The sequence below is a fragment of the Nerophis ophidion genome, linkage group LG05 (genome assembly GCF_033978795.1).
Source record: "Nerophis ophidion isolate RoL-2023_Sa linkage group LG05, RoL_Noph_v1.0, whole genome shotgun sequence".
Classification (NCBI taxonomy): domain Eukaryota; kingdom Metazoa; phylum Chordata; class Actinopteri; order Syngnathiformes; family Syngnathidae; genus Nerophis; species Nerophis ophidion.
Genome location: NC_084615.1, coordinates 45164758 through 45175739, shown reverse-complemented (window position 1 = coordinate 45175739; position 10982 = coordinate 45164758). Strand labels below are relative to the sequence as shown.

General features: G+C 40.3%; 1 protein-coding gene across 6 annotated transcripts in view; it reads right to left on the bottom strand.

Moving 5' to 3' along the window:
- LOC133553172 (ectonucleoside triphosphate diphosphohydrolase 5-like) overlaps positions 1 to 10982 on the bottom strand; it is a 32229-nt gene that overhangs the window by 14780 nt on the left and 6467 nt on the right. For 4 of the 6 annotated variants that reach the window (XM_061901085.1, XM_061901083.1, XM_061901082.1 and 1 more), the window contains exons 3-13: positions 7854 to 7933; positions 7446 to 7589; positions 4601 to 4676; positions 4438 to 4473; positions 4263 to 4351; positions 2684 to 2757; positions 2387 to 2448; positions 2127 to 2231; positions 558 to 704; positions 248 to 304; positions 75 to 190 (exon numbers count right to left, since the gene is read on the bottom strand). In XM_061901085.1, the coding sequence (XP_061757069.1) occupies positions 75 to 190; positions 248 to 304; positions 558 to 704; positions 2127 to 2231; positions 2387 to 2448; positions 2684 to 2757; positions 4263 to 4351; positions 4438 to 4473; positions 4601 to 4676; positions 7446 to 7589; positions 7854 to 7933 (986 nt within the window). Of the gene's footprint in view, positions 1 to 74; positions 191 to 247; positions 305 to 436; positions 705 to 2126; positions 2232 to 2386; positions 2449 to 2683; positions 2758 to 4262; positions 4352 to 4437; positions 4474 to 4600; positions 4677 to 7445; positions 7590 to 7853; positions 7934 to 10982 lie in introns of those variants that run through there. The other 2 variants (XM_061901086.1, XR_009806867.1) reach the window with 2 other exon arrangements.

Below are 10982 nucleotides of genomic sequence, written 5' to 3'. Positions count from 1 at the left end.
GAATTACATTTGATTTAGACAGGTTGCTAGGAATGAATGTATTTTTATTATCCTGAAATGTTGTGGTTGCTCACCTGCAGTCGTGTGCTCTCCTGGAAGCCAAATCCATCTTTGAGCAGAGAGAAGATGTAAGTCAAGTCCAGACACAAGTAAGGTTGGATGGAAGTCGCCCTGCCGGTCTTCTCGCACACTAAACACACAGGAAGTGTGAAGCTGCGCATGGCGTTGTCATGTCAGTGCATCTCACCCTCCTCTGCGCTCCTCTTGAAGTCTCTGACTTCCAGCATTCCACCTTGGACTTCATCTGCAATGGAAGAGGAAAGCTTGATTACAGTGGATGTAGCTCACATTTGAAAAAAAGACAAATAATTCTGAGTGATATAGAGATGGTGGCCTGGACCAGCCCAGAATAGCAACGTCTCTAATAAGCACGCACCTCCAGCTCCTCAAATCCCCTGAGACAGGTGCAGATGACTCACTGCCTGCGTCTTGCATTGGAATGGGTAATAACATCTTGCTGGCTCTGTATAATTATGTCAGCGTGTGTGCGTGTGTACCAATAAGGCCGGCATCCAGCGCTCGGTCAAAGTAGTAGGAGAACGCATAGAAATGCGTGCCGCTGTCTCGGAGCCGCTGGGGTTGATGAATAATCCCCTTGACTGTCTTCACCACATCCTGATAGCACCACTTGTATCCTGAGACACCTGAAAACATCATCTATTTATTGATTGCTAACAAGTCTGGCGGTTCACAAATGGAGTGCAGTACTTGGCTGAGACCACCAGAGGCGCCATTGTTTATATTATGCATCTGGGAAGTATTCACAGCGCTTCACTTTTTCCACATTATGTAACATTCATCCATCCATTTCTACCGCTTGTCCGTTTCGGGGTCACAGGTTTTTTGACTGGGGTGGAAGGCAGGGTACATACTGTAACAGCTTAATTCCAAAATGGAAAACTTTTTTTCCTCTAAATTTTACACACAAAAGTCAATGACAATTTGAAAAAAGTTTTTTGGGGGGGGAAATGCTCTTTTTGTAGCCCTGGAGTGCCTTTAACAAGTACTTACATCCCCATTTGAGAAGCTCAAAGTAAATCTGCTGCTCCCACACATCGAGAGGAGCCAGATGAGGTGGTTCCGGCATCTGGTTAGGATGCCACCCGAACGCCTCCCCAGGGATGTGTTTAGGGCTCATCCAACCGGTAGGAGGCCACGGGGAAAACCCAGGACACGTTGGGAAGACTATGTCTCCCGGCTGGCCTGGGAACGCCTCGGGATCCCCCGGGAAGAGCTAGACGAAGTGGCTGGGGAGAGGGAAGTCTGGACTTTGCTGCTTAGGCTGCTGCCCCTGCGACCCGCCCTTGGATAAGCGGAAGATGATGGATGGATATTGGGAAAAACACAGAAGTTGTTAAATACCAACATAATCCTTCAAGGGTCCTAACAATTGAGTGCACTGTTCGCTCCAAAAGTGGTTGTCTTTGTATAAAATGATGTGTTTAAATATATTTAAAAAACGAACAGGGATGACCAAGAGTAAGCAATCACTGTGGATTTGTGTTGAGGTTCCTCAGACTGGCTGTTTGATGTCAACATAACAGAAAGTAAAACATGCCATTTTTGCAACGTACTTCAGAAGAGACATAACGAGAATGGGAGATAGTTCAATGATTTTTCTGACATAATTTTCCCTCCATTTGTGCATAACATAATTTGGTTGCTTTCACCACAAGACTATTTTGCACTGAAGAGGAGGTCAGTGTGTGTATGTTTAAATGCTGTGCAACAACAATACTTACATTGATGTCGTTTCAAGCTGCTTAGTGATTTATATATTCGATAGCAATGATGATGAAGGTGATATACAACTTCACCATAAACAGAACAATTATTCACAATAAAGAAAAGAAAAACCTTTGGCTCTTAGATTGTACATCAATAACAGCAGTGTGTGTGTTGACTTAGGAGGGCACTTTTTAGTAAAACAACCCGGTGTATCAGAAAATGATGAGGTGGTCGACAAGATGGGGTTGGCGACATAAGTGTGTTCCACAGTAAAAGCTTATTGAACTTTGTCAAGCAGGTTTTGTGTACCTTTTTTGAGGTGTGTGTATTGAACTCACCGTTTGGGTCTCCGCTCACTTGGTACGTCTCCCCTCCAAAGCTCCACTGGTCCAAGAACTCTTTGGGCAGGCACGGACTTTTAAAAACTTGACACTGCAGCCCTTCTAGAGCGCGCGCGCGCGTGCACACGGACGCACGCACACGCACGCACGCACACACACACACACACACCATTACTTTCAATGTGGTGCTGCTCAGTGTGACTCACAATAGTTGTTGATTATTGTTGAACTCGAAACAGTATCAACACTAACGGTACCTTCAGCGACAAACACTCCCAGCGTGGAAAGTCGCGCTGTCATCAGCCCGTTGCCAAGGTAACTGCAGGACAACAAGGCATTGTTCCATGAGCAGTGACACAAAGAAAGCTTATTATTCACATCCTGATGACTCATTTAATCAGAAAAGTGATGCCAGTGACATTTCTAGCTTGGCCAGTTGTAAAATGTGTAGTCAGTGACATTTGGAACCATCAATATAAGACTTGGTGTAAAATAATTTAATTTGGTGCACAAACTTCACATTATGTAAACAATACCAGACTTAGATGTTTTACCTGCGAGTGTACAATGCAAAAGAGGAGTTGAAGATGTGGAATCTGCCGTCGTCGTTTATTTTTTCTAGGTTGGCCTGCAGTGACAACATGCAGCACAAAGTTGTTGTCATTAAAGTTATTCGGTTTTGGTTTTCATCATTTGTGTATTGTCTCTAAAGTAGGGATATTAAACTTAATTGTTTTGGGGACCACATTTCCAGAAAGCGAGCGACTGGGGGCCGGACCTCTTCCTTCACAAGTAATCTTACTTTTATAACCAGCTTGTTAGCAGTTGTTTTTGGTCTATTTCTTTGGTCACAGTTAAACATTTGAGGAAAAAAAAAATATCCCCCTTTTATGGAAAACAAAAGTGTCCACTGTAATGTACACTGGCTTTTAGGAGGTTCAAATCTCAATGCCAGGATCTTTCAGCATGTTTACACTGGTCTAGAAAGAGTCTCTTCTGAGTTTTGAACTGAACTCATGGGCCAGTCGGGTGTCATTCCCAGCTCGAAATAGGCCCCCTGGCTGCCAGTTGATTAACCGTGTCCTAAAGTATGGACCAATAATATAAGTTCAGTACAGTAAACCCTCATTAATTGCTGTTAATTTGCTTCTAGGCCTGACCGTGGCCAATGCATTTCTGCAAAACAGTATTTGATTGTTAATCCATTTTATGTAGGTAGAACATAAAAACAGTTTACGACCTTCTAAATGAGTTTGTTAACATTACGAGAGCTCTCTAGACATAAAGTAACACCCTTTAGTCACCTTTACACTCTTTTAATCCAATATAGTTATACTGCCTAAGGCTGAGCATATTAGTTGGCACAATACTAAAAAGTGCGTTCTGATTGGTCTGGTCACCTCTCGCAGCCAATATTAGCGCATGAATTGATTTCTTTACTTTATTTAGACATTTTTATTCTTAAAATGCTTAATTTAAGTTAAATATTTGTTGTATAAACTGTTAAAATGTAAAACTACCCTAAGAAAAGAAAATACAAGCTGAATTGAAGCCGCAAATGCCGAAGTGCAATGTGGCAAGAGATAACTATAAAAAAATGCTTTTTAATTTAATCTATAATTACTTTAAAAACTTAATTAATTCAAAATAATTATTCAAATTAAATACACAAATAAGTTAAAACAAAAGGTCATACATTTATTTTAAATGAATTTATATTATAATTATACATATATTTTTATAGTTGTATACTACATACATTGTGTGTTGTCAGACTTTGGGGAGACTATATTAATGTTACATTTGTATGACAGTTATCCATCCATTTTCTACCGCTTATTCCCTTTGGGATCGCGGGGGGCGCTCGTGCCTATCTCAGCCAATTTAGAGTTGCCAATCAACCTATACCCAGGTGCATGTCTTTGGAATGACAGTTACGTCAAACATTTATGATTGTCACAGTTTGACCCTGGAACAGAAGATTTCTATCATTTCCGATGGAAATTTTTTTTAAACAGAATGTACTCAACCAACTGTTTTACATAGAGCAATTCATTATTCTTACAGTGCTTTCATCCACTGAATTCATTGTGCTTGTGCACAGACACGCCAATTTACCATTTACATTCTCACCTTGGCTTGTGGCAAGAAGGTAATCTGTGTGGATCCTCCTCCCAAATCCAAGATTCCAACCGTGTGGTTGGTCTGAGCGTGAAGGTGACCTAGAAAATTCGCACCCCTGCTACTTGAAATGTTGTCATCAAAAAAAAAAAGGAAAAAATATAAATTCTCAGTGAACACGACTCACCCGATAGGAAGTTGACTGATATCCATGCCAGGATTCCTACAATGGAGACATAAAACAGTGTTTATGTGCTGACATGGAACAATGAAGTATTAATGACAACATTTCTAGGACATCACGGTGGTAGATAATTGATGTTATTATCTGCAGTGCATCATCCCATTACCTTCACTTGTGCCGTCCATGATGCTGACGCTGTTGTCAGGGACCAAAAATGGAGACTCATCAAACACTCGTTGAACCTTCAGGAGTACGAAAAAATGCCTTAAACGTTATCTAGTGTAATGACAGCTGCTGCGCTTCGAGGGACTCAGTAATTCCAATTTGAGGATTAATAAAGTATGTTTTATCTGCCAAGGTGCCCCCAAGGCCACGCATGACAATTTATCCTCTCTTACTGATAACTAATTTTTTCTGCATGAGTCGTTACACTTAGCTTTGACAGACACACACGCGCATGTCAACAAGAAATTAGACACAAACACAAATTCAACCAAAATCTTAGGTGGCGCTTCTAAAAGCTTAGGTCCAAAAAGCACTCCCATTCACAGCTGTGGCTGTAGGCAACATATTACAGTAGTTTTCGTCTAGATGTTGATTTTTACTTATAGCTATCACTGATATCAAAATGTGCTGCAATGATACATGGTGTTGATGGATGGAGTCTCAGTTGTTATTGTTTACTCTTTCGGGTAAACTTGCTACAATATGAATCTTGTTTCGATAATATTTAAGATGAGTAACTTAACAAATAAGAGCAATTAACAATGATGCATGCTTGCAGTTTACGTAAACCTACCGTAAACATTCGTGTACACGGCGAGTGGTGCCGTACATAACACATACACTCTCTAATGTCAATGTTTTAAAGGGCTACCAAACATTTTTTTAAATTTTTACAATTATTCACAATTCTTGTGTTAAAAAAAAAATGTTTAATGTATTCTAACTCAAACAAACGCTAGCAAGAGTCAGGTAACAATGGAGCTAATGGGATTTGCTCTAGTAACAGGCACATTCATAACATATAATATTTACATATTTTGGTCTTTTAATTCGGCGGCAAAATTATTTCACCAACATCACAATATCGGCTATTTCCTACAACAACAACAACAACTATAGCTAATCATGGCAGACTCCATGAGAGCTAACAATGGCTACTTTGGGAAAAATGATGATCCAGAACTTTATACTGTATCAACACATCAGTGCTCTTGATGCTGGCTCAGCAGTTTGCTTTTTACTGCTATTAGAACATTGGTTGTGCTGTGCAATAATACACTTGTGAATACATGACCGTGTGGTCAACCAGAGTTGTTTCTTTTCCACTTTTTCATGCGCTCTTAATACTTCAAGTAGAAAAATAAACACAAATATAAAGTTCATAACTAACAGCCTCTCTACAATTACTGCATTTTAGGTACACAAATCAATTAAAACATTTACAGTAAGTATTTTGGCAGAACTATACTGTTGCATCTCAATAAATTAGAATAATAGTGCAAAATAATTAGGTTTCAGGAGTTTAATTTCCACAAAATGACCAATTTAAAGGTATTTTGTTGATTAGAATTAATACTTTACAATGTTAAACTTTGACAACTCGGGTTATATTCAGTTAGAAATCAAAAAATATTTCACTTCATGTGTAGTGTATCTACAAATTTAAGATGAATCCCAATCCCTCTTTAATAGCCCCTTGTCCTTGGTTTTGCAAGTCAAGCAAGTAGTGTCCCAATTTCCCTGGAAGGCAAAGCTCTAGGAGGAGGTGTACAGCCTTTAAAAACAAGTTTTATGAAATGAAAGCTGAGCAGAAAGCACATACATGTAAATCAATGTAAGATTTATGGATTTTAATAGTAAGACTTAAGATGAACGTAAATATTACCACTTTTTAATGTTCATATATTAAAATAGCTTGTCATACAAGCTCGTAAATGCGTCTGAAAATAGTAAACTAGACTCCCTTTTTAGACCAGTTGATCTGCCGTTTCTTTTCTTTTTCTTCTATGTCCCACTCTCCCGTGTGGAGGGGGTCCGGTCCGATCCGGTGGCCATGTACTGCTCGCCTGTGTATCGGCTGGGGACATCTCTGCGCTGCTTGTCCGCCTACGCTTGGGATGGTTTCCTGCTGGCTCCGCTGTGAACGGGACTCTCGCTGCTGTGTCTTGGATCCTCTTTGGACTGGACTCTCGCGACTGTGTTGTATCCATTGTGGATTGAACTTTCAGTATCATGTTAGATCCGCTCGACATCCATTGCTTTCCTCCTCTCTAAGGTTCTCATAGTCATCATTGTCACCGACGTCCCACTGGGTCATTATTGTCACCAATGTCCCACTGGGTGTGAGTTTTCCTACCGAGGATGTCGTGGTGGTTTGTGCAGCCCTTTGAGACACTAGTGATTTAGGGCTATATAAGTAAACATTGATTGATTGATGATTGATGTCAGACTACAATTTACTACATTTCATGAATGATTTTGACAGCTTACCAACATTTTAAGATTACATTTTTTTTAAATGTTTTTATATTTTTAAAATTGCTTGTCATGACAACCAACTAATTTACATATTGTAGCTACTGAATACTGTGACGTTGTTGTCTAATAACTATGATGTAATATAGTACATTCTAGTGTAGTGTGTTTGCTTGTAGTGTCGTCTCATTTCTTAGGTGTGTATATTTTACCACTTCATCTAGTCCCTCAGTTTTAAGCGGTAAAATGAAAGTAGAAGGGGTAGAATTGTGATTCAGCCTAAATCTATGTAATGCATCCATCCATTTTCTACCGCTTGTCCCTTCCTGGGTGGTGCTGGAACCTATCTCAGCTGCATACGGGCGGAAAGCGGGGTACACCTTGGACAAGTCGCCACCTCATTCTTTATGTAATTTAATAAGCATGTCTGACACAAATAGACCACACAATACAACATAATGTATGACTGACTTTTTTTAACTGATATCCTGATTGATTGTGATGCTTGTGAAGCGGTGCGGTCATGTCACCTGTTCCAGAAGAGCGTGGGCTTTGTGTGCAGGCAGCAGTCTAAGTCCAGCCGTGGCTCTGAGCACCACTGGAGTCCTCTTCCACTCCAGACGAGGCACTGAACTCTTGGCCACCTTCAACAACTCTTTCAGCGTGTGTACAGCCTGGATGACACATGTCATAAAAATATCTATTTCATTCAATCTGCTCTTTGTTAACATTTTTTTTTTTTTTAATTATGCTATCAGTGCTTGCTCCAGCTCTTCTTTCGTCTTTTTTCTTGCAGTCACTTCCTGTTTACAGCTCTCATGAGCCAGGAGTACTCTTGTGCACACCACTGGCTGCTCTCCCACAAAACACGCACGTCGGCCGGGGTCCAACTTTCTCCTTTTGTCGATGGGATTGATCTGGCGTGACAATGAACTTACGGTCGCAGGAGAGTCGGCGTGTGCTGACAGACCGGGCTTCACTGAGTGGAACATCTCTTTGTCCAAAACTGGAAGCGCCTCTGCAAGACAACATTGACAGCAGGGATATTCAAAGCATTAGTGGGGGTCAGAATCTACCTAAATATCAGCCCATTACCTACTTCAAAGGAGCTAACGTCTCCAAAGGTGTCCGTCCAAGAAAGAAAAAAAAACAGATACATTCTTTGTGTACAAACCCCGTTTCCATATGAGTGGGGAAATTGTGTTAGATGTACATATAAACGGAATACAATGATTTGCAAACCCTTTTCAACTCATATTCAATTGAATGCACTACAAAGACAATATATTTGATGTTCAAACTCATAAACTTAATTTTTTTTGCAAATAATAATTAACTTAGAATTTCGTGGCTGCAACACGTGCCAAAGTAGTTGGGAAAGGACATGTTCACCACTGTGTTACATCACCTTTTCTTTTAACAACACTCAATAAACGTTTGGGAACTGAGGAAACTAATTGTTGAAGCTTTGAAAGTGGAATTATTTCCCATTCTTGTTTTATGTAGAGCTTATGTTGTTCAACAATCCGGGGTCTCCGCTTTCGTATTTCACACTTCATAATGCGCCCCACATTTTCGATTGGAGACAGGTCTGGACTGCAGGCGGGCCAGGAAATTACCCGCACTCTTTTTTTACGAAGTCACGCTGTTGTAACACTTGTCTTGCTGAAATAAGCAGGAGCGTCCAGGATAACGTTGCTTGGATGAAAACATATGTTGCTCCAAGACCTGTATGGACCTTTCAGCATTAATGGTGCCTTCACAGATGTGTAAGTTACCCATGCCTTGGGCACTAATTCACCCCCATACCATCACAGATGCTGGCTTTTGAACGTTGCGCCTATAACAATCCGAATGGTTATTTTCCTCTTTGTTCTAGAGGACACCACGTCCTCTGTTTCCAAATTTAATTTGAAATGTGGACTCGTCAGACCACAGAACACCTTTCCACTTTGCATCAGTCCATCTTAGGTGAGCTCGGGCCCAGCCAAGCCGGCGGCGTTTCAGGATATTGTTGATAAATGGGTTTGGCTTTGCATAGTAGAGTTTTAACTTGCACTTACAGATGTAGCGACCAACTGTAGTTACTGACAGTGGTTTTATGAAGTGTTCCTGAGCCCATGTGGTGATATCCTTTACACACTGATGTCGGTTTTTGATGCAGTAACGCCTGAGGGATCAAAAGTCCGTAATATCATCGCTTATGTGCAGTGATTTCTCCAGATTCTCGGAACCTTTTGATGATTTTACGGACCATAGATGGTAAAATCCCTAAATTCCTTGCAATAACTCGTTGAGAAATGTTCGACAATTTGCTTACAAATTGGTGACCCTAGCCCCATCCTTGTTTGTGAATTACTTAGCATTTCATGGAAGCTGCTTTTATACCCAATCATGGCACCCAACTGTTCCCAATTAGCCTGCACACCTGTAGAATTTTCCATATAAGTGTTTGATGAGCATTCCTCAACTTTATCAGTATTTATTGCCACCTTTCCCAACTTCTTTGTCACGTGTTGCTGGCATAAAATTCTAAAGTTAATGATTATTTGCAAAAAAACTAATTATCAATTTGAACATCAAATATGTTGTCTTTGTAGCATATTCAACTCAATATGGGTTGAAAATGATTTGCAAATCATTGTATTCAGTTTATATTTACAGCTAACACAATTTCCCAACTTATATGGAAACGGATTAGTAGATACATTCATTGCTCCCCCGCATCTGTAAACATTACACTTGAAACATTTATCTCCATATCTCAATGAATAAAGCATTAAACTTAACAGTTTGGCATACAAACCCCGTTTCCATATGAGTCGGGAAATTGTGTTAGAAGTAAATATAAACGGAATACAATGATTTGCAAATAATTTTCTACCCATATTCAGTTGAATATGCTACAAAGACAACATATTTGATGTTCAAACTAATAAACTTTTTTTTTTTTTTGCAAACAATCATTAACTTTAGAATATCATGCCAGCAACACGTGACAAAGAAGTTGGGAAAGGTGGCAATAAATACTGATAAAGTTAAGTAATGCTCATCAAACACTTATTTGGAACATCCCACAGGTGTGCAGGTAAATTGGGACCAGGTGCCATGATTGGGTATAAAAACAGCTTCCCAAAAAATGCTGTCTTTCACAAGAAAGGATGGGGCGAGGTACACCCCTTTGTCCACAACTGCGTGAGCAAATAGTCAAACAGTTTAAGAACAACGTTTCTTAAAGTGAAATTGCAAGAAATTTAGTGATTTCAACATCTACGGTCCATAATATCATCAAAAGGTTCAGAGAATCTGGAGAAACCATTCCACGTAAGCTCCATGGCCGGAAACCAACATTGAATGACCGTGACTTTCGATCCCTCAGACGGCACTGTTCTCCCCTTGAATGTGTGGGTTCCCTCCGGGTACTCCGGCTTCCTCCCACTTCCAAAGACATGCACCTGGGGATAGGTTGATTGGCAACACTAAATTGGCCCTAGTGTGTGAATGTGAGTGTGAATGTTGTCTGTCTATCTGTGTTGGCCCTGCGATGAGGTAGCGACTTGTCCAGGGTGTACCCCGCCTTCCGCCCGATTGTAGCTGAGATAGGCGCCAGCGCCCGCCGCGACACCAAAAGGGAATAAGCGGTAGAAAATGGATGGATGAGTTTGAACATCAAATATCTTGTCTTTGTAGTGTATTCAATTGAAAATGGGTTGAAAAGAATTTGCAAATCATTGTTTTCCGTTTATATATACACATCTAACACAATTTCCCAACTCATATGGAAACGGCGTTTGTATAATGCAGAATAAGATTCATCCAATGGCGGTTCAACCTTGGCGGAGGTTTTGCTGGTAACATTCTAGTCCAGTTATGGCATTATTGCAGTCATTCTCAAACTGTGGTACGTGTACCACGGCTCCGTCTTGTGGTATACCAGGTAATCACTGGATTAAAGTACAGTGCTTTATTTTTCTATATTCAAACTCAGTGAAATATTAAATATATTTGTTAAATAACACTTGTGCCTTGTTTTAATGAATACTCTGGCCTACTACGCTACTGTATTT